Below are 23,390 nucleotides of genomic sequence, written 5' to 3' on the forward strand. Positions count from 1 at the left end.
ACATCATGCTGATTCCTCTTCTTGGTGAAGAATCACATGTATGAGAGATTTGGTTCCAGTCGATGATTCACAAGTACAGATACTTCCATTGTGGGCCCTTTTTCAACTTCCTTAATATTTCTTCTTTTTTTTGGCCATTTTCCTGCAGAAAGGATTTTGGGGTTGAGGGAGGAATAAGTTATTTTTGAGAGTCAGGTTTTTAAACTGGTGAATTCACACAGGTTGACCAAGAAAGGCCACAGGAATTTGGAGAATGAGTTTTTTCTTCGTTCGTGGGATGTGGGCATTGCTGGCTAGGCCAGCATTTAAAGCCCATCCCTAATTGCCCTTGAGAACTGAGTGGTTTGCTAGGCCATTTCAGAGGGCATTTAAGAGTCAACCACATTGCTGTGAGTCTAGAGTCACATGTAGGCCAGACCAGGTAAGACTGCAGATTTCCTTCCCTAAAGGAGATTAGTGAACCAGTTGGGTTTTTAGAAGAACACTGGTTTCATGGTCATCATTAGACTTTTAATTCCAGATTTTTTTAAATATTGAATTCAAATTTCACCATCTGCCGTGGTGGGATTCAAACCCGGGTCTCCAGAGCATCACCCTGGGTCTCTGGAATACTAGTCCAGTGACAATACCAGTATTCTACCACCTCCCCCAACTTTGATAGGCTTACCTATGGCAATCGGGAACATTAGTATGGGTATTCATAGAATCTTACAGCACAGTGGGAGGCCATTTGGCCCATTGTGCCTCTGCCAGCTCTTTGATGGACCTATCCACTTCGCCCCAATCCCCCTTGCCTTTCTGCATAGCCCTGCAAATTTCCCTCTTTCAAGTATTTATATAATTCCCTTTTGAAAGTTACTATTGAATTTGCTTCCACCGCGCTTTGAGGCAGAACATTCCAGATGACAGCAGCTCACTGTGTAATTTTTCTCCATTTCCATTAACCATTTCTGCTCTAATGAGAACAACTCCTGCTTCCCCAGTCTTTTCCACATAACTGAACTTCCTTACCCCTGGTACCATTCGAATAAATCTCCTCTGAACACTCTTCAAGGCCCTGACATCCTTCCAAAAATGTGGTGCCCACAATTGAACACATGCTGATGATTTATAAAGGGTTAGCATAACTTTCTTTCTTTTGCACTCAGTGCTTCTATTTATAAAACTGAGGATCCCACATGTTTTTTTTTTAAACAGCCTTCTCAACTTATCCTGCCACCAGTTACATTATACAGGACAAAACAGCTCTAGGCTGGAATGAACACAGAAAATGCTGGAACTACTGGCAGCATCTGTGGAGAGAGAAACAGAGTTTTAACATTTTAGGTCACTGGTCTTTCATCAGAATTCACTGATGTTTTTGTTCCAGCTTTAACTTGCTGTGTTTTGCTGAGCGTGTTGACACTTGGCGGGATTGCCTGGTGGAAGCTACACATGAAACATGTCACGATGCTGTTCAGTGGGCCTCAGGAGCCATTGCCCATGGAAATACTTGCACCCTGGAGGCTTTACAGGTCAGCTTTACTTTTACTAAGATTGTTTTTTTAAGTTTCTGTCACAAAATCCTGGACATTTGTTGAGACTGCTGATGTTATTTGTGAAGAGTAAAAATTAGGCTCAAATATTTCCTGATTCTGTTTGCTTTCGAGCAGTGCAGACTTTGAGGTGACCTGATAGGGGTCTGTCAAATAATGAAACAGCTGGATGGTGTTTTGATAGATTATTCCAGTTTAATAGATTGGGGAGAACCAGGGGACGTCAGGGTAGGAATGAACTGGAGATTGAGCAGTTCCTCTGTTCCCAGAGAGGAGTGAGCCTCTGGACTGTATTACCAGCTGGTGTGCTGGGTGCTGACTCTCTACCACCTTCAAGAGGGATCTGGACTGGCTTCTGACTGGGTCCAAGATCGCATCATATGAGGGGGTCGGAATGGAGTTTGAGAGGATATTTTTCCCATGTTGGGTCTGTAGTTTTTTTTTTGCCTTATATGGTGACCTGGGTGGGGTCAGGTGGGGGAGATAAAATGTTGAGTCACGATGCTCTGCCAGGCTTGATGGAGCATCGTTTTCCTATTCTTATATCTTTGTAACTGGGACATTTGTGATATATTGACACATGTGTTGGCAGCCTTGTAGAATGGGATCCCAGTATGGAGTCAATGACTTCGAGGGCCTTTGATATTCTGAGCTATCAGCAAGTCTTACCCAACATATCGGGTTGGCAGTGGAGTCAGATTATCACTTGGAACTGACATAGCGATGCCATTATCTCAATCCCAATGTGTTCCTCCTGCATAACCTGGCTGGCATGATTGAAGTGACAATATAAAAGCTGCCTGATTGATGCTGGAACCTGGTTGAGCCAGGAACTGCCCTTCCCTTTGTTGTTTGGTTTTGTCCTTGCTTAACCAGTACGCAACAACAACAGCTACTTGCATTTACATAGCACCTTTAAAGTAGTTAAATATCTCAAAGTGGTTCACAGGCACATAAGGAGACATTAGGACAGGTAACCCAAAGCTTGGTCAGAGGTGTCTTTTAAGAATCATCTTATCAGAGGGGAGAGAAATGTGGACAGGTTTCAGAGAGGGAATTCCAGGGCTTAGGGCCTTGGCAGCTGGAGGCAGGGCCACCAATACTGGAGTGATAAAAATCAGGGATGTTCAAGATGCCAGAATTAGAGGAGGACAGACATGGATGCACTGAGAGGGTTAGAGTGGTGGAGGAGATACAGAGGTGCGACACCATGGAAGGATTTGAAAACCGGCATGAGAATTCTAAAAGCAAGTTGTTGGCAGACCAGGCGTCAATGTAATAAATAGCTCAGCAATTACAGGGGTGATAGGTGAGAGGGATTTGGTGTGAGTTAATATATGGGCAGCAGAGTTTTGGATGAGCTCGAGTTTATGGAGGGTGGGAGGCCAACCAGGACAGCATTGGGATGGTTGAGTCTGGCAATAAAACAGAAGTGTAGCTAAGGATTTCAGCAGCAGTCAGCTAACTGTTGTCATCCTCCACATCATTGTATTGGAGGCCTGATGTTTCAACAGCCTCCTCAGTCTGGCAGTAGGTGCACTCTTTCTGATTGCAAGTTCTGTTTTTATCATTAATTATGAGCAGGTATTTCAATGTCACAAAAGATTTCTCAATAGAACTTATTATTCTGTTAACAGAAAGCCTTTCAGTTTTTGGATGTGCAGGGGATATACCTCCTGACTGACGGAAAGCCAGACACCAGCTGTAGTCTAATCTTGAAGGAAACTCAACAAATGAACCAGGGACGAGGTATCAAAATTCACACCATTTCCTTCAACTGTATAGACAGGTGAGGCACAGAGCTCGCTGATCTCCGTGTGTTTCCCTGAGACTTAACCTTAAGTTCTGCCTGGGGTGGGCTAGTGCTGCCCGAGCATTTAGTGTGTTCATATGAGAAGACTTACTAAGTGCAATTTAAAATGGGATTGGATTTAATGATTGATAGAATGATACAACACAGATGGAGGCTATTTGGCCCATCACGTCTGTACCAACTCTTTAAAAGAGCTTTCCAATTGGTCCCACTCTCCCTGTTCTTTCCCTATAGCCTGTAAATTTTTCTTTTTCAAGTATATATCCAGTTTTGAAAGTTGCTATTGAAACTGGCAGTGGAGGCTAATTTACCTGGGGTTAAAGATAAATGTCAAAAAAAGGTTCAAATGCAGATTTTGAGTTTGAAATTTTGAAAGAATCCATCTCACTAATTATCCCACTACTTATCCTTGCTTTTGCTTTAGGTGGAAGAGCTTTTTCTCATCCCTTTGGGTTGTTTGTAAATCCCCCACCTGTCCAAACACCACATGTCCCCCACCTGTCTGATCCCCCCCACTACCTGTTCAAGACCCACATGTGTCATTGGAGCTATTGAGCTGCAGAAGCAAAAAGGTGCAGAGTGATTTTACACTTTCAGTTGGCAAATTACCTTTTTAAATCTCCACAAGGTTTAATTTTATATTTAGTTTAATGAACGCTTCTTAAAGAAACTTCAGGCATTAAACAATGGCGTTATACAGAAAACAATCATGTATTATATACCCGTAAAATTGACGCTCAGATTTAAACAATAATTTATGCACAATAAGGATCACAATATGACTGGACCTTCTGAATTCCCAAAATGCAAAACCTTCTTGGAAATGTTAATTATGGAGCACAAATATCAACTTAAATCAATAAATAAAACATAAGGTGTAAATGTTTACGAATGGTTAAGATGCTGGATTAGGAGCTGGGTTAAAATAAGAGTAAAGTAATTTCTAAAATATATATAATAAAATCTAGATGAATACAATACGGTCATTATTATATCAATCGGGAATTCAGAAGAAACTTCTTCACCCAGAGAGTAGTGAGAATGTGGAACCCATTCTACATGGAGTGGTTGAGGCAAATAGCACACAAGCACATAAGAGGAAGCTAGATAAATCCATGATTATCAGATTAATTTTTTTCTGCAGATCAGTGGGAAAATGGATGAGGATAACTGCCTTCCAATAGCTCCCCACTTGTTCCTGCTTCTATATTAATCTTAAGAAACGTTTTGTACCTTGACCAATTATTTTCTGGTTCCCTTGATGACAGCACCGCAAATGAGTTCCTCAAAAAGTTGGCAGTCCAAACCAGAGGCCGTTTTCACCGTTGCCATGGAGATGCTGATGGGCAGCTGGCAGCACACAAAATGCTAGCAGGAGGATTTTCAGATGAAGACGTAGGTTACTGACGTAATTTCTTTTAAATTATTTGCTGTTATCTAATTTCCTCATTTATAAATTATTATTTATACATAGTGAGTATTGGCAGCAGTAATGTCAGCTAATGAGCTGGAGACAGTGCAGGACTTATAGCAAACAGAGTCTATCCACTTGGCAAGCAGCGTCCACTCACTCAGCCAACTGAGTCTACTCACTCGGCCAACAGAGTCTACTCACTCAGCCAACAGAGTCTACTCACTCGGCCAACAGAGTCTACTCACTCAGCAAGCAGCGTCTACTCACTTGGCCAACAGAGTCCACTCACTCAGCCAACAGAGTCTACTCACTCAGCCAACAGAGTCTACTCACTCGGCCAACAGAGTCTACTCACTCAGCAAGCAGCGTCTACTCACTTGGCCAACAGAGTCTACTCACTCAGCAAGCAGCTTCTACTCACTTGGCCAACAGAGTCTACTCACTCAGCAAGCAGCGTCTACTCACTTGGCCAACAGAGTCTACTCACTCGGCCAACAGAGTCTACTCACTCGGCCAACAGAGTCTACTCACTCGGCCAACAGAGTCTACTCACTCAGCAAGCAGCGTCTACTCACTTGGCCAACAGAGTCCACTCACTCAGCCAACAGAGTCTACTCACTCAGCCAACAGAGTCTACTCACTCGGCCAACAGAGTCTACTCACTCAGCAAGCAGCGTCTACTCACTTGGCCAACAGAGTCTACTCACTCAGCAAGCAGCTTCTACTCACTCAGCAAGCAGCATCTACTCACTCGGCCAACAGAGTCTACTCACTCGGCCAACAGAGTCTACTCACTCGGCCAACAGAGTCTACTCACTCGGCCAACAGAGTCTACTCACTCGGCCAACAGAGTCTACTCACTCGGCCAACAGAGTCTACTCACTCAGCAAGCAGCATCTACTCACTCGGCCAACAGAGTCTACTCGCTCGGCCAACAGAACCTACTCACTCGGCCAACAGAGTCTACTCACTCGGCCAACAGAGTCTACTCACTCAGCCAACAGAGTCTTCTCACTCAGCAAGCAGTGCCTACTCACTCAGCCAACAGAGTCTTCTCACTCAGCAAGCAGTGCCTACTCATTTGGCCAACAGAGTCTACTCACTCAGCCAACAGAGTCTACTCACTCGGCCAACAGAGTCTACTCACTCAGCCAACAGAGTCTACTCACTCAGCCAACAGAGTCTTCTCATTCAGCAAGCAGTGCCTACTCATTTGGCCAACAGAGTCTACTCACTCAGCCAACAGAGTCTACTCACTCGGCCAACAGAGTCTACTCACTCAGCAAGCAGTATCTACTCACTCGGCCAACAGAGTCTACTCACTCGGCCAACAGAGTCTACTCACTCAGCAAGCAGTGCCTACTCATTTGGCCAACAGAGTCTACTCACTCAGCCAACAGAGTCTACTCACTCGGCCAACAGAGTCTACTCACTCAGCAAGCAGTATCTACTCACTCGGCCAACAGAGTCTACTCACTCGGCCAACAGAGTCTACTCACTCAGCAAGCAGCATCTACTCACTGGGCCAACAGAGTCTACTCACTCGGCCAACAGAGTCTACTCACTCGGCCAACAGAGTCTACTCACTCGGCCAACAGAGTCTACTCACTCGGCCAACAGAGTCTACTCACTCGGCCAACAGAGTCTACTCACTCGGCCAACAGAGTCTACTCACTCGGCCAACAGAGTCTACTCACTCAGCAAGCAGTGCCTACTCATTTGGCCAACAGAGTCTACTCACTCAGCCAACAGAGTCTACTCACACAGCCAACAGAGTCTACTCACACGGCCAACAGAGTCTACTCACTCAGCAAGCAGTGCCTACTCATTTGGCCAACAGAGTCTACTCACTCAGCCAACAGAGTCTACTCACACAGCCAACAGAGTCTACTCACACAGCCAACAGAGTCTACTCACTCAGCAAGCAGTGCCTACTCATTTGGCCAACAGAGTCTACTCACTCAGCCAACAGAGTCCACGCACTCGGCAAGCAGAGTGTATTTGCTCGGCAAACAGTCATTACAAACTACAGTAATCAGAGCTCCTGACTGAAACAACAGCAAAGCCTCCTGTTTAAAAGCAAGATTATTTCTCCAGTAAAAAGCTGTGAGTGGAGGATAGTTACATAATATAGCCGATGCGCATAAAATCAATCACAGTCACTTTTGGAAGTGCGGTCCCTGGGCGTGATTGGGTAATTTCCCCTGTCAATCATCTCCATTCTGGCTGGGACACGTGGTGTCACTGTACGCAGCCTCATTTACAAACATTCACTGTAGCGATAATTTAGAAATGGATGCACATTTGCAGGATTACACAATGTATATCATTTGGTGTACCACTCACAGCAATGTGAAATAACCTGTCATCTGACTCAAGGTGAGCATCACCAATGGAAATCATGAGTGAATTTCTTGTTTGTAAAGTGCTATGTTTTCTGGTTGCAGGATCCTAATCTTCCTGCATTTGAGGGAGACGATTTAAAGAGACTTTCTGGGGAAATCAATAAAGCTAGACAATTCCTAACACAAGCTAAATCCTTCAGGTTAGTGCCTCTGTGATTTCTCTTCCTCCCTGTTTATCCTTGGTTTCACAGAATTCAGCCCATCAGAGCAATGGGAATGAACTCAAGTACAATACTGATATTGATGGGACAAAAACAGAAAATGCTGGAAAAACTCAGCAGGTCTGACAGCATCTTTGGAGAGAGAAACAGAGTTAACGTTTCAAGTCCGTATGACCTTTCTTCAGAGCTACAGAGAAATGTGATGAAATTTATTCTGTTTAAGGGGTGTGGAGCAGGTGAAGCTGGATAGAAGGCCAGCGATAGGTGGGGCAAAGAAGAGATTGACAAAGATGTCATGAACAAAAGGACAAAGGGAGTGTTAATGATAGTGATAAGGGCAAACTATCGATGATATTGATAGGCATGATTCATGTAGTCATAATGCTATTGACGGACCTGTCCTGAATAATGTGCACGGTATAACAGAAGTAGCTGGTGTAATTGGCTGCTTTTCTCATTTTCAACAGACACTTACTTTTGGAAAAACAAATGAAACCAGATCAGACGGTCCCTGGAACTTAGAGCACAGCACTAGTCGGTGAGGACAAAGCAGAATGAATTGTAATCAGTGTCTCCTGCATTCCATCATCAGAGGAAGTATTACTTTATCTAACCTATCAAATCTTTTTATCATGTTAAATACCTCGATTAGATCACCCCTCAACCTGTCTAAACTCAAGTGAATACAAGCCAAGTCCATGCAACCTGTCCAGTATAATTTAATCATTTAAGCCCTGGATGGCAGGTATCATTTTGGTGATTCTGCACTGTCAATATGTCTTTCATTCTCACTCAACTCTACGTAGATCCTCTATTCTGACACTTCAGTGCAGTACTGAGGGAGCACTGCACTATCGATGATGTGATATTTCAGATAAGACATTAAACTGAAGCCATGTCTGTCTGTTCAGGTGGACTGTACAAGAACCCCTGGCTCTATTCAAAGAAAAGCAGGGGAAATTATCCCAATCACCTGGCCAACATTCTCCCCTCAACCAAAACTAACTAGTTGGTTACCTAAAGTGGTGGGATCTTGCTGCATGAAAGGTAGTTGGCTACATAACAACAGTTACTGTGCATCAACTACAATTCCTTCTGAATAGAGACTCACATCTAATGGGACCTGGGACTAACTTCACAAACGATGCTTCGAAACAAGGATATCTGTTAGATTTGCTCGACAAATTTCCAGGCACTTCTTCATATGATTTCATGTTACATTTTAAAATGTTTTATTTCATACTGAATGTAATTTCTGTGAATTACTGGAATAATTTACACTCTGATTTTGTGGATGTGTGTCCTTTAATTCCTTAATAATTTGTAATTTTTTGTACATTTTATGAAAGATTAAAATAAACAATGTGAATTTAGAATAAAAAAGCTTGGGCCTGTGTTTTCTTCAGCAACCATCTTGCATTCTTTTAGCATCCTTCACATTCATTTAAATATCACACAACACGAGGAGAAGAGAGGGCACTGAGCAGGGGGAGAGAGGGAGAAGGGTGGAAAAGCAGTTGGGAAGAAGCAATAAGTTTGGCTTTAGAAAAGAGACTTTTTAATGCAGGCTGGAGCTGGTAGGTTGGAAGGATCTGTGGGGGGAGAGTCAGTGGGCAGGGGTGTCATTATTGAAAAGAAGGAAGGTGAAAGAGCAGACGGAAGGTAGAGAAGTGGAGGAGGCGAACTGGGATGTACAATTAGTCTCAGTTGCTGCTAGAATTGTCAGCTCTGGTTCGATGTATTCTTGAAGTTTCATCATATGATCTTCAACTGCCCTGCCTCATTGGTTGCTCTATACACCTTGCCCCCATTAGTTGCCCAATGGACAAATCACACTGCCTTCCCATGTCCATTGGAAAACAAACTATTTGTTACCAGATTGACTGTCAGTCAAAGAATCATCCAAACAGCCTTTTGTTCTATTCTCTACAGGAATATTTTTATAACTTTTTATTCTTTCACAGAATTTGGGGAGAGTTTTAATTGGTGTAGGGTGGAGGTGGGGGAGCTGGCTAAAAGGGCACTGAGGAATTAGAGCCTTGAGGTCATTAAGGTGTGGATTCTGGTTTCTGACACCAATGGGGGAAGACTGAGGAGCATAGTTGGAGGATGTGAAATGAAAGAAGGTTGCTATAGGTATGTAGGTGTTGGTAGGAGCTAAATATGGCAATGTCACAGTGAAGGTTTTCTCCCAACTATGTTAATTTTATGGTCACAGCACAAATACTGGTTCAATAAACAGACATAGTTACCAGTGAAGGGAAACCTGAGCCCACTAGCTGTAAGTGGGTCAGCATCCCAAAGGCAGTGATTACCCTATAACCAAGATATAGAGCATGGGTTTCTTATTGAACATACCTCCAAATTAGAAGCAGGAGGAGGCCACTCAGCCTCTCGAGCCTGCTCCGCCATTCAGTAAGATCATGGCTGGTCTGATAGTAACCTCAACTCCACATTCCTGCCTACCTGCAATAACCTTTCACCCCCTTGCTTATCAAGAATCTATCCACCTCTGCCTTAAAAATATTCAAAGGCTCTGCTTCCACTGCCTTTTCAGGAAGAGAGTTCCAAAGATTCACAACCCTGTGAGAGAAAAAATGCATTCTCATCTCTGTCTTAAATGGGTGACCCCTTATTTTTAAACAGTGACCCTTAGCTTTAGATTCTCCCACAACATCCTTTCCACATCCACTCTGTCAAGACCCCTCAGGATCTTATATGTTTCAATCAACTTGCCTCTTACTCTTCTAAACTCTAGCGGATACAAGCCTAGCCTGTCTGACCTTTCCTTATAAGACAACCCGCCCATTCCAGGTATTAATCTAGTAAACCTCTGAACTGCTTCCAATGCATTACATCCTTCCTTAAATAAGGAGACCAATACTGTACATGGTAATCCAGATGTGGCTTCACCAATGCCCTGTATAACTGAAGCATAACCTCCCTACTTTTGTATTCAATTCCCCTCACAATAAATGATAACATTCTATTAGCTTTCCTAATTACTTGCTGTACCTGCATACTAGCCTTTTGTGATCCATGCACAAGGCTACTTAGACCCCTCTGTATCTCAGGGCTCTGCAATCTCTCACCATTTAGATAATATGCTTCCTTTTTATTCTTCATGCTAATATGGACAATTTCACATTTCCCACATTATACTCCATTTACCAGACCTTTGCCCACTCACTTAACCTATCTATATCCTTTTGTAGACTCTTTATATTCCCTATGCAACTTACTTTCCTATCTATCTTTGTGTCATCAGCAAATTTAGCAACCACACCATTGGTCCCTTCATCCAAGTCATTTATATAAATTATAAAAGATTGAGGCCCCAGTACTGATCCCTGTGGCACACCACTCATTACATCCTTCCAGCCAGAAAACTGTGCATTTATGCCTACTCTCTGCTTCCTGTTAGCCAGCCAATCTTCTATCCATTTCAATATGTTACCCCCTACACCATGAGCTTTTATTTTCTGCAATAGCCTTTGATGTGGCACCTTATCAAATGCCCTCTGGAAATCTAAGTACAGTACATCCACTGGTTCCACATTATCCACAGCATATGTTACATCTTCAAAGAACTCCAATAAATTGGTCAAACATGATTTCCCTTTCACAAAACCATGCTGATTCTGCCTCATTACCTTGAATTTTTCTAAATGCCCTGATAGAACGTCTTTAATAATAGCTTATAACATTTTCGCTATGACAGATGTTAAGCTACCTAGCCTGTAGTTTCTTGCTTTCTCTCTCCCTCTCTTTTTGAATAAAGGTGTTACATTCACTATTTTCCAATCTAATGGAATCTTCTCTGAATCTAGGGAATTTTAGAAAATTAAAACCAAATGCATTAACTATCTCGCAAACCACTGCTTTTAAGACCCTAGGATGGAGCCCATCAGGACCCAGGGACTTGTCAGCCCGCAGCTGCAACAATTTGCTCAGAACCAATTCCCTGGTGATTGTAGTTTTTTTTAAGTTCCTCCTTCCCTTCCATTTCCTGATTTACACCTATTTCTGGGATGTTACTTGTATCCTCTATAGTGAAGACTGATGCAAAATACCTGTTCAATTCACCTGCCACCTCCTTATTTTCCATTATTAATTCACCAGACTCACTTTCTATTGGACCAATGCTCACTTTGTTAACTCTTTTTTAAATATCTATGGAAACTCCTACTATCTGTCTTTATATTTCTAGCTAGCTTTCTCTTTTACTCTAATTTTTCCCTCCTTATTAATCTTTTAGTCATTCTTTGCTTTTGTTTTAAATATTCTGTCCAATCTTCTGACCTGGCACTCATCTTTGTATATTTATGTGCTTCTTCTTTAAGTTTTTTTCATATTTGTTTATGGAATGTGGGTGTCACCAGCCAAGCCAGCATTTATTGTCCATCCCTAATTGCCCTTGAGAAGGTGATGGTGAGCTGCATTCTTGAACTGCTGCAGTCCATGTGGTGTAGGTACACCCACAGTGCTGTTGGGGATGGAATTCCAGGATTTTGACCCAGCGACAGTGAAGGAACAATGGTATATTTCCAAGTCAGGATGGTGAATGGCAACGAGGGTGACTTCCACGTGGTGGTGCTCCCATGCGTCTGCTGCCCTTGTCCTTCTAGATGGTGGTGGTTGTGGGATTGGAAGGTGCTGTCTCAGGAGGCTTGGTCAGTTCCTGCAGTGCATCTTGTAGATGGTACACACTGCTGCCAGTTGGTGGTGGAAGGAGTGAATGTTTGTGGATGCTGTATCAATCAAATGGGCTGCTTTGTCCTGGATGGTGTCAAGCTTCTTGGAGCTGCACTCATCCAGGCAAGTGGGGAGTATTCCATCACACTCCTGACTTGTAGATGGTGGACAGGCTTTGGAGAGTCAGGAGGTGAGTAACTCACTGCAGGATCCCTAGCCTCTGACCTGGTCTTGTTGCCACAGTATTTATGTGGCTAGTCCAGTTCAGTTTCTGGTCAATGGTACTCCCCAGGATGTTGATAGTGGGGATTCTGCGATGTTGATGTCATTGAATATCAAGGAGCATTGGTTAGATTCTCTCTTGTTGGAGATGGTCATTGCCTGGCACTTGCGTGGTGCAAATGTTACTTGCCACTTGTCAGCCCAAGCCTGGATATTGTCCAGGTCTTGCTGCATTTGGATATAGGCTGCTTCAGTATCTGAGGAGTTGTGAGTTGTGCTGAATATTGTGCAATCATCAGCGAACATTCCTACTTCTGACCTTATGATGGAAGGAAGGTCATTGATGAAGCAGCTGAAGATGATTGGGCCAAGGATACTATCCTGAGAAACTCCTGCAGTGATACCCTGGAACTGAGATGATTGACCTCCAACAACCACAACCATCTTCCTTTGTGCTAGGTATGACTCCAACCAGTGGAGAGTTTTCCCCCATTTCCTATTGATTCCAGTTTTGCTAGGGCTCCTTGATGCCACACCCAGTCAAATGCTGCCTTGATGTCAAGGGCAGTCACTCTCACCTCACCTCTGGAGTTCAGCTCTTTTGTCCATGTTTGAACCAAGGCTGTAATGAGGTCTGGAGCTGAGTGGCCCTGGTGGAACCCAAGCCGAGCGTCAGTGAACAGGTTATTTCTAAGTAAGGGCCACGTGAATGCACTGTTAATGGCCCCTTCCATCACTTTAGTGATGATCGAGAGTAGACTGATGGGGTGGTAATTGGCCGGGTTGCATTTGTCCTGCTTTTTGTGTACAAGACATACCTGGTCAAACTTCCATATTGCTAGAAATAGATGCCAGTGTTGTAGCTGTACTGGAACAGTTTGGCTAGGGGGCACAGCAAGTTATGGAGCACAAGTCTTCAGTATTATTGCTGGGATATTGTCAGGGCCCATAGCCTTTGCAGTATCCTGTACCTTCAGCTGTTTCTTGATATCACATGGAGTGAATTGAATTGGCCGAAGACTGGCATCTGTGCTGCTGGGGACCTCCGGAGGAGGCTGAGATGGATCATCTACTTGGCACTTCTGGCTGAAGATTGCTGCAAATGTTTCAGCCTTATATTTTGCACTGATCTGCTGGGCTCCACCATCATTGAAGGTGGGGATATTTATGGAGCCTCTTCCTCCAGTGAGTTTAAATTTGATACCATCTTTAACTTTTTTAGTTAACCACAGATGGTAAGTCCTCCCCTTGAAATATTTATTTCTCATTGGAATGTATATATGAACTGTAGTGCACTGGAGGCACACATGATGTCTACATTATGATTTTCTTCCCTTAAAGATGGTAAGCACCACACTGTAAGATTTTTTAAAATTCAGGCTAAAACTAATAGGTGGATTTATTTACAAGCAAGATAATTGCACAGAAGCAGAAAGTTGCAGCAAGTTACTGATGGCACTGTGACTTAAAAAACAACAAAGCTTGGAACTGAAAGTTAAGATCACCAAACACAGGTAAAAATCCCATGTACTAAAACAATGCCCTAATCGTAATTCATTTTGATTTATGCAAAACAAAAGAAAATTAAAACTTTTATTCTGAAATAGAAACAAAATAATCTGGAAATACGCGGCATCTCTGGCAGCATCTGTGGAGAGAGAAACAGAATTAACGTTCCTGGTCAATGACCTTTCATCAGAAAATCAGCCAAGTAATTCAGCTCCATTTGGTGACAATCGGTAAGAGACTGGGGTATGTAAATGTGCTTGAATACCTGATGTTTTGCAGGTGAAGAATGGGTACTGTAGTGGAAAGTTGCAGGAAGAACTCAAACTCCTCTTACTGTCTCTTTAACTGTTCGGTGTGTAACCTGAGCAGTAATACCGTATGTACGTGACAGTTACCTGCTAAATCGGGAACACGGATGGGCGTCCTTTGTACAGTAAATACAGTAACAGGAGCCGACCCCCCCCCCCCCCCCGCCCCAAATTGAAGACAGATGACAAGTGCCTCTAGAATATTAACCCTTCTCTTAGGGAATTAATTGTAAACCTTTCCTGCAATTTCCAGCACCTTGAGATTTCAGGGCAACAGGTAAGAATTGCTTTATAGAAAATAAGCACAGGCGGTCCATTCAGGTACATCATGGGTTGCGTTAAACTTAATAACGTTTTGCCGCTGCTGCTGATAATCAGTTGCTGTTGGTTCACATCGGATCCACCGAGATCGTATTCCCTCGAATGAGGGGATTTTGCACGTTTGCGGGAGGGAACATTGTTTTAATACACAAGGTGTCAGGTGCGGTAACAATAAACTCCGTTGAAGATTTGGAAATCTCCCGAATCTTCCTGAAATAAATAATCTCCAGGGGAGGGATCTGAGAGTTGAGAATAATTTATCCTTCATAGGCTGGTAGTTACAGCTATATCTAACACCTTACATGGCAATTGATGCAGTCACCGTATTTTGGGATTAATTGTATATAATTCACCATCATTTCAGAGTCGATACTGTTACTTGAGTTCTTGCAGAGAGATGTTTAATGGGTTCAGGTGTATTTAAGCTACACCCCTGGTGGGGAGGTATGTCTGTGCTAGCACCTTTCTCAAGGAGGGCAGGTGGGATGTGGTGTCATTCGGAGGACTGGCTAAGTATGATGATGGGTTATGGCTCTATCTCCTTGCAGGGCAGGTGGGAAGTGTCTACATTTACCCCCTTCCCTGGGACTGGTTCAGTGCCATGAGCTGGGTCCATGTTATTGAGTGTCTCACTGTTACAGAGTGAGAGTTGGCAAGTGTTCCAACTCAGCTGAGGGGTGTGTTCAAAATAACATTTATTATATTCGCTTTAACAGAAGAAGAAAGGTAAGTTTTGGTCAGACAACCACTTCCAACTTTTTACCTGATCTGATAAAACCTGTATTCTTTTATGTGACAGACTTGTTTTCAACTCCCTCCATGGTCTTGACCTCTCTACCTCTGGAATCTCCTGCAGTCCTAAAACCCTCTGACTCTCTGCTTTCCTCTAATTCTGGTTTCTTGTGCATCTCCAGTTTTAATCACTCCAATATTGGTGGCTGTGCCCTTTAGCTGCCTTGACCCTAACCTTTGGAATTCCCTCTCTAAACCCCTCGGCCTCTCTACCTCTCTCTTCCTTTAAGATGCACTTTGAAAACTACTTCTTTGACCAAGTATTTAGTCTTCTGTTATAATATCTCCTTATGTGGTCCAGTGTCTCATTTTGTTTGATAACGCTCCTGTGAAGCATCCTGGGACATTTTACTACACTAAAGGTGTTATATAAATGCAAGCTGTTGTTAAAATTAATCTCTATATAATGTGTAGTTTGCTTTATTGGGATACTTTACTGGTTTTTATATAACATTATGGTACATACATAGAATGGTTAAAGCACAGAAGGAGGCCATTTGGCCCATCTTGTCCATGCAGGTTCTCTGCAGGAACAAATCAGCTAGTCCCACAATTTACTCCAAACCATTCCTCAATTTTCAGGTTGTCCTTCTAGTTCCTTGACCATTCTGGGTCAGTTCAGATTCCCACCTGACTGAGTGTAATCTTGTACAAAACGTCTTCAATATTTTTGAAACTATTGCCTTGAATATGTGCCGCACTCAAGTACCCAGTCTTCACTGAACACTCCTTCTGAAACTACTGACCCATTCTGGAATACTGATCCAACAGGATCTAGCAACTCATCCTCAAGTGGTCATTCTTCAGGTGTGAGCCAGCACACTGGATGTCTGTGGAATATTTAACCAATGGCGCAAAGTTAATCATGTTTGTACCTGATGCGCATTTAGCAAGTGGAATCGGTGTGCAGTGACTGAGAGCAGGAATTTTGGTTGTGCTTTTTCCTTCTTATCCATGGATTATGTGGAAAGGCTGAGAGGAAGTGGGTCTAATTGGATAGCTCTTTCAAAGAGCTGACACAGGCACAATGGGCCAAATGGCTTCCTTTTGTTCTGTACGATTCTCTGATCCTTCCTGGTCAGTTTTAGACTCCCAATTTCCTCTGTAATTGGAAAGCCCCAGCAGTTTTTGGTATCCAGGGAAGTTAAGTTTAAGACACCTTAAATAAGGGAGATGGTGGTGTAGTGCTAATGTCACTGGACTAGTAATCCAGAGGGGGCATGGGTTCAAATCTCACCATGGCAACTGGTGGAATTTAAATTCAATTAAAAATCTGGAATTGAAAACTAGTTGTAATAATGGTTACCATGAAACTATCATTTATTGTCGTAAAAACCCATCTGGCTCACTAAGGAAATCTTACCCAGTCTGGCCTACATATGACTCAGCACAATGTGGTTGACTCTTAATTTCTCTCTGAAATGGCTAGCAAGCCAATCAGGGTCAAAGGCAGTTAGGGATGGGCAATTCTGGCCTTGCCAGCAATGCCCACAACTCATGAAAGAATAACAAAAAGCACACTTGCTTTCAAAATCCCTTCATGTTGTTGACCCATCCTCTATCTCCTCTAGCTGGATGTTGCTGCAGCCAACTTCCATTTCTCCAACATTGCTCTATTCCTCATTCCCCCGATCTCTCTCTGATCCACCATCTGTGGTCACTAATTCCATCTGAACTCCCCTCTGAATCACTTTCTCAGCCATTTTTTCAGCTCCTCTTCCTCCCAACTGCTATCAGCCTGCACAAGACCCAGTTCCATATTCTTGTTTCTTGTGAAAGGTTGCAGCTCCTGTTCCACTATTTGAAGAGTACTTCAATTTCTCACTGCACTTCAGTCCCACGTTCCTGATCTTTGGGTAACTAGTGTGGAGCGGAGTGGGCAGATCAGAGATCCTCCTTTTGAGTCTGCTCCTACCTCTGGCCAAGGTGACCAGCCACAGGTCCAGATTAAACATGCTCTGCATATGTTGCGGGGAAGGTTGCTCTGGCTGCTAATCTCTCCTTCTGTGGCTTTTTCTATGCCTGAGTGGTACTGGAGAAGGAGCTTGTGGTGTCCATTGGTTCGCTTGAGGCCTTACATAAGCGATGGGCACCACAGTGACTGCAGTGGGTAGTCGACATCAGTTACAACATTAGTATTTAAGTTTAGAAAGTTTCCTCCAATTTTATGGATGTGTTTTTTTATTCATTCACAGATTGTGAACGTCGCTGGCAATGCCAGCATGTATTGCCCATCCCTAATTACCCTTGAGAAGGTGGTCATGAGCCACTTTCTTGAACTGCTGCAGTCCATCTAGTGTGCGTACACCCACAGTGCTGTTAGGTGGTGGGGGTTGGGGGGCAGTTCAGGATTTTGATCCAGCGACAGTGAAGGAATGACAATATAGTTTCAAATTAGGATGATGTGTGTCTTGGATGGGAACTTGCAGATGGTGGTGTTCCCAAGTGTCTGCTGCCCTTACCATTTTAAATGGCAGAGGTCACAGGTTTGGAAGGTGCTGTCAAAGGAGCCTTGACGAATTGCTGCAGTGCATTTTATAGACAGTACACACTGCTACCACTGTGCGTCAGTGGTGGAGGGAGTGAAAGTTTAAGGTGGTGGATGGGGTGCCAATTAAGCAGAATGTTTTTCCTGGATGGTGTTGAGCTTCTTGGGTGTTGTTGGAGCCATACTCATTCAGGTAAATGAAAATTATTCCATCTCACTCCTGACTTGATCCTTGCAGATGGTGGACAAACTTTAGGGAGTCAGGAGATGAATCACTCACTGCAGGTTTCCCAGTCTCTGACCTGCTGTTGTAGCCACAGTATTTATATGGTTGGTCTAGTTACGTTTCTGGCCAATGGATGTTGATGGTGAGGGATTCAGCGATGGCAATTTTGTTGAATGTCAAGGGGAGATAGTTAGATTGCCTCTTGTTGGAGATGGTCATTGCCTAGCGCTTGTGTGGTATGAATGTTACTTGCCGCTTATCAGCCATAGCCTAAATGTGTTTCAGGTCTCGCTGCATGTAAGCACAGACTGCTTCAGTATCTGAGGAGTTACTTAGTTTTGATTGTTGTCTTTATTAGTTATGCCCCTGTATAAAGCTTTTTTTTTGCCTTTTAGTTAATGACCCTCGGACAAGCCACTGTCTTTGAATAGGTTATTTTAGATAAGGAACCCCAACTCATTTTGCTATTAACTAAGTTTCTTGTTATTCCTCAGTGGCTGAGTCGGCTGGGTGATATTTTGAAGGGACACCACACCCCCTACGCTTCCTCCCCAAGCGATACTCAAATGGAGTTATGCAAGCTTAATCCAACAGATACCTCTTCAGTAACAGCACCAAGTACAGGTTTAATGAAATGGTACCCCACTGGTCAAAGGCACACAGCCGCTCAATCAATGGACACATGAGACAGCCGAATGGGAAGACTTCCAGGAGCGCTCTGGTGACAGGAGGTGCTGGATATTTCGGGTACAGGGTAGTCTGCGCCCTTGCCCAATCAGGCATATCTGTCATCCTCGTGGACATACACAAACCAAGATGGTGCCTTCCCAAAGGAGCTGTCTTCCTGCAGGTAAGATAGTTATTTCACTTGTCAACGTTAATGACAATGCAGTCAGACTTGGAGGATTATGAACACATTCACACTCCTTGTTTAACAGCACAATTTTTTTCCCCCGCCCCATTATATTTTTAATTGTGAATTCTGTGTTCATCAGCATGTGGATGTTAGTCAGTATTGAGGAGATAGATCCCCAGCATCAAAGCGTTGAGATATGAGGAAAGAATGGAGATGGACTTATCAGCAGCGAGAGCAGGTCTTATAGAGGCACATTAGATAGCAAATGAGGTAAAACAAATAAAACTAGGATATTATTTCAAATTAAATCAACACTGTTGGGCAAGAAGCAAAGGTTTAATTTAGAGATTTAGAGAAAGAGAAAATTTTGCATTGATGACAGGAAACCCTTCACTCAGAGAGTGATCAATACAGTAATGGACTCTTGGTAGCTTATTGGAGAGAGAAGCACTGTGATTATTTGAAACAATTCGATGTTGTGGTATAGGGACTGGAGGCTCTTTTTGGATGGATGGGCTAAGATGGGCCAAATGGTCTTCTTTTCCTGTAAATGTCTTGTGATTATTTCAAGCACTTGGAGGTACAGCACAGTTCCCACCTGACTTCCAAGCATGTGCACTTTCCAGTCAGTAGTCATGAAAGGCACCAGATAAGTGCACATAATTTCTTTCTATTCTGTATGATGTACGTTGGGGCATCTTCAGAACTATTTTTATATCAGTCTGGAACAGCTCTCTGCACTGTGATTAATACCTTGAAAGCTAACAATGAGGGAAGTGAAAAGATGAAAGAGGGATCTGGGTGTCCTAGTGCATGAATCACAAAAGGCTAGTATGCAAGCACAGAAAATAATTAGGAAAGCTAATAGAATGTTATCACTTATTGCAAGGAGAATTGAATACAAAAGTAGAGAGGTTATGCTTCAGTTGTACAGGGCACTAGTGAGACCACATTTGGAGTACTGTGTACAGTATTGGTCACCTTATTTAAGGAAGGATGTAAATGCGTTGGTAGCAGTTCAAAGGAGGTTTACTAGACTAATACCTGGAATGGGCGGGTTGTCTTATCAGGAAAGGTTGGACAGTCTAGGCTTGCATCCGCTGGAGTTTAGAAGAGTAAGATGTGACTTGATTGAAACATATAAGATCCTGAGAGGTCTTGACAGGGTGGATGTAGAGAGGATGTTTCCTCTTGTGGACGAATCTAGAACTAGGGGTTCCTGTTTAAAAATAGGGGGTCATCCATTTAAAACAGAGATGAGGTGCAATTTTTTCACTCAGAGAGTTGTGAGTCTTTGGAACTCTCTTCCTGAAAAGATGGTGGAAGCAGAGTCTTTGAATATTTTTAAGGCAGAGGTGGATAGATTCTTAGTAAGCAAGGGGGTGATGGGTTATCGGGGGTAGGTGGGATGCAGATTTGAGGTTACTATCAGATCAGCCATGATCTTACTAAATGGCGGAGCAGGCTCAAGGGGCTGAATGGCCTACTCCTGCTCCTTGTTTGTATGTTCCCTATGTACCCAATGCGGTATGATTTCAGCATTCTGCCTGGATGTGGCGAACCAGTCAGGTATCCATTGGCTTCGGCGGGACCAGAAGATCCTCCCGGGGTCGGAAAATTCCAGCCCTTAGCCTGATTACTAGCAAATATGGATCACACTGTATATAGTGGAAACTTGTAGATTGGTCCCAGGGCTTTGTTAGTGAATTTGGATAGCAGATCAAAGGCACACACTTATGTTTGCTGTTAATATTAACTTGTGTGGAAAGACTACATCATTGAAAGTTATGGGTATTTGAAATGGATTCACAGAGATTTAGCTGGGGCGTGTTAATTAGAAGAATGATAGTTGCTTTGATTGATGGCCTTTCTCCAAATGAAATTCTCTTCAGTCAACAGCAGAACAATATTGTGTTGCTGCAACAAACATTCTGTGGAATTACCTAACAAGGAAGTGAATGATAGCTAGCCTTGGGTATTGGCAAACAATCATCACACTTCATTGCTTAATTTACATGGATGAATCAAAGTGGCTTAATTTTCTGTATAAAAGTTTTCATTTAATTGAAGTAACTTCCTGAATGTTTGTGTTGCTGTGCCTTATATTAGTCCACTTGTTCCCATTTGTGGTTTCTTGCATTGATGAAACCTAGAAGTTTCAACACTCTGTGTGAACTCATGCAGCCAAGGACTGACCCCACCCATTTTGCAAAATAGTAGGTGGTAAGTACATAAGAAGCACTGAATGACCAAAGGCCTCTCAGCATATTAAGGCTGTCCATGGACCCTCTGCTGTCCAACCCAACCTAAACCCCACTTAACCTGTCCTGAGGAGAGTCTGAACACATCTCTGTGATCCCCTTCTAGGGTAATTGGAACAAAATTTCACAGTATCTGTTTGGTGTTAGAGCCCATATGATTCATCCATAACTCATTGTCCTCCTTGATGTGACCTTTTTATAGCCCTCAGTATCTTGTGTTCCATCTGTTGTACATCTAGTTACACTTAGAGATCTTGAGCCCTTTCTAACTTGTGCTACCAACTCTGATTGTGATAGATAAAAACAAAAAACTGCGGATGCTGGAAATCCAAAACATTGTGATTGTGATAGTCCTGATCTCATCACATGACCTCCTGCTGCCAAATGCCACCCCCCCCCCCCCCCCCCATTCCCACTATTGGTTTCTGGGCATGTCCATCTTTACAGAGTCCCTCCTCTATACTTCTGCCATTAGCTGCCTGACATGCCCATCCTCACAGAGCCCCACCTTCCCACACCGATTGGAGAGCAGTCATACCCTTTGTCACCCGGCTGGGTGATTCATGACTGTTGACCAAACAGCCCTTTTTTCCTCATCTCCAACATTTTTATAGCTAATAATGGAAGTGATTAAAATGCCCACAAATCTTTTTAATGCTGCTAAGATTTCTCTCCTGGTGTTGCTGGCAGCAGTGTCCTGGAGATAAACATCTGGAGATTCCAGGATAATCCCAGATGTTTGGCAGTGCTAGTTTGTGCAGTAGCAGCGAAGTCATGAAGGGATTTGGAAGGAAGTGTTGGCAACCCAATTTCCAACAAGATTTTTTGTCCAACTCTGAAGACGTTACTAAAGAAAGCATTAAACTTGTCATTCGAGGTCTATGGTCCAATAGAAATCAGTGACTAGCAGCAGGATAAAAACATACAACAGATCCTCCTTTGCATAAATTTCAACTGCCCACCTTCCCAATCATCCATGCAAATTTTCACAAGATGTCAACTCCAATCTCCTCTTGTCTACCTTAAAGCGATCTCACAGCCATTGAAAGACTGCACTCACTCACCGAACCTTATTTCTATAGTAAGTCATTCCTCTGCTCAGGCAATTGCTATGTCATAAGTATGAAATGTTTGGATATACGTGATTACCCACCGATTTCTGATAGGGATTCCTCCCCTACTCTTTACTAGAGATAATGGAACATCCACATGTTGAAGCTGACAGTGGCATGTCCAGCCATCTAGTGCATCGTGAGAGAATGAATTAGAACAGCAACCCAAACGTGCAGCTTTGAAGGAGGCCATTTGGCCCATTGTGCCTGTGCTGGCTCTTTGAAGGAGCTTACCCAATTGGATCCACTGCCCTGCCCTTTCCCCATAGTCCTGAGAATTTATTCCTTTTCAAGGATTAATCCAATTCCCTTTTGAAAGTCACTAATGAATCTGCTTTCATCGCCCTTTCAGGCAGCACATTCCAGATCACAACAACTCGCTGCATAAAAAAAATCTCACCTCTTTTTTTTTTGCCAATTATCTTGAATTTGTGTCATCTGGCTAACTGCCAGTGGAAACAGTTTCTGCTCAGTTATTGGATTAAAATCCCTCATAATTCTGAACCGCTCTACTCTACCAGTTTGCTTAATATTTTGTCTCCATATCCGTGTTAATTGTCTGGCCCAGGGATCCAATGCTTTGCTAGGAAAGTGATTTGCCCTTGATTCTACCAATAATTCACAAGATTCTAAAACCACCAGGGCTGATGATCTAACGGAATTAATTCCCATCATTTTACAGAGTGACATTAGGGATTATGATGCTCTATATCAGGCCTGTCAAGGGGTCAATTGTGTTTACCACGCTGCTTCCTATGGAATATCGGGCACAGAACAGGTGAGTGTTGCAGCCATGTCCGGGTAATGTAGAAGGAGGGGGGCTTCTCCTTTTCCTTGTTTTATAGCTGGTACTTAATTGTAGGTCTCAGTGGTTTCACAATTGATAGCTCGGTGGTGGGCTGGGGGGAGGGGTTGGTACATTTCTCTGCAGTGGATATTGGGCGGAAAGCTGGCAAGGGGCTAGGGATTGATTAATGAGGGCCCGGTATTCAGGTATTCCATGCCTGAAGCTGATAGGTTAAAGGTAAGCGGATGGGTGAAATCTGATCTCGGGTGGAAGTGGGGGAATCCTGGAGCGCCAGCAACCCAACTGGACCAGTCCTGCCCTGCTATGGCTCAGTGGGTAACTCTCATGCCTTATAGTCCAAAGATTGAGTTTGAATCCCACAAAGGGTTTACTGCCAATGAAGTATTTTTATTGCCAAGTTCTATATTACCAAGCAACTATTACAGAATCACAGAACTGTTACAGTGCAGAAGGAGGCCATTTGG

The 23,390-nt window shown here is 43.2% G+C and overlaps 2 protein-coding genes across 3 annotated transcripts in view; both read left to right on the forward strand.

Annotated features, from left to right (window-relative positions):
- Window positions 1–8,704, forward strand: part of vwa3a (von Willebrand factor A domain containing 3A) — a 49,170-nt gene extending 40,466 nt beyond the window's left edge. The window contains exons 28-33 of one of the 2 annotated variants that reach the window (XM_078559298.1): window positions 1,370–1,514; window positions 3,173–3,324; window positions 4,617–4,743; window positions 7,210–7,307; window positions 7,796–7,866; window positions 8,240–8,704. In XM_078559298.1, the coding sequence (XP_078415424.1) occupies window positions 1,370–1,514; window positions 3,173–3,324; window positions 4,617–4,743; window positions 7,210–7,307; window positions 7,796–7,850 (577 nt within the window). In that variant the 3' untranslated portion in view covers window positions 7,851–7,866; window positions 8,240–8,704. Of the gene's footprint in view, window positions 1–1,369; window positions 1,515–3,172; window positions 3,325–4,616; window positions 4,744–7,209; window positions 7,308–7,795 lie in introns of both variants that reach the window. The other variant, XM_078559297.1, reaches the window with a different exon arrangement.
- A 9,819-nt stretch (window positions 8,705–18,523) lies between these two features.
- Window positions 18,524–23,390, forward strand: part of sdr42e2 (short chain dehydrogenase/reductase family 42E, member 2) — a 45,378-nt gene continuing 40,511 nt past the window's right edge. Inside the window, 2 exon segments of the mRNA XM_078557660.1 lie at window positions 18,524–18,739; window positions 22,801–22,896. Of these exon segments, the coding sequence (XP_078413786.1) occupies window positions 18,524–18,739; window positions 22,801–22,896 (312 nt within the window).

Source organism: Cetorhinus maximus, chromosome 15, assembly GCF_964194155.1.
Source record: "Cetorhinus maximus chromosome 15, sCetMax3.hap1.1, whole genome shotgun sequence".
Taxonomy (NCBI): domain Eukaryota; kingdom Metazoa; phylum Chordata; class Chondrichthyes; order Lamniformes; family Cetorhinidae; genus Cetorhinus; species Cetorhinus maximus.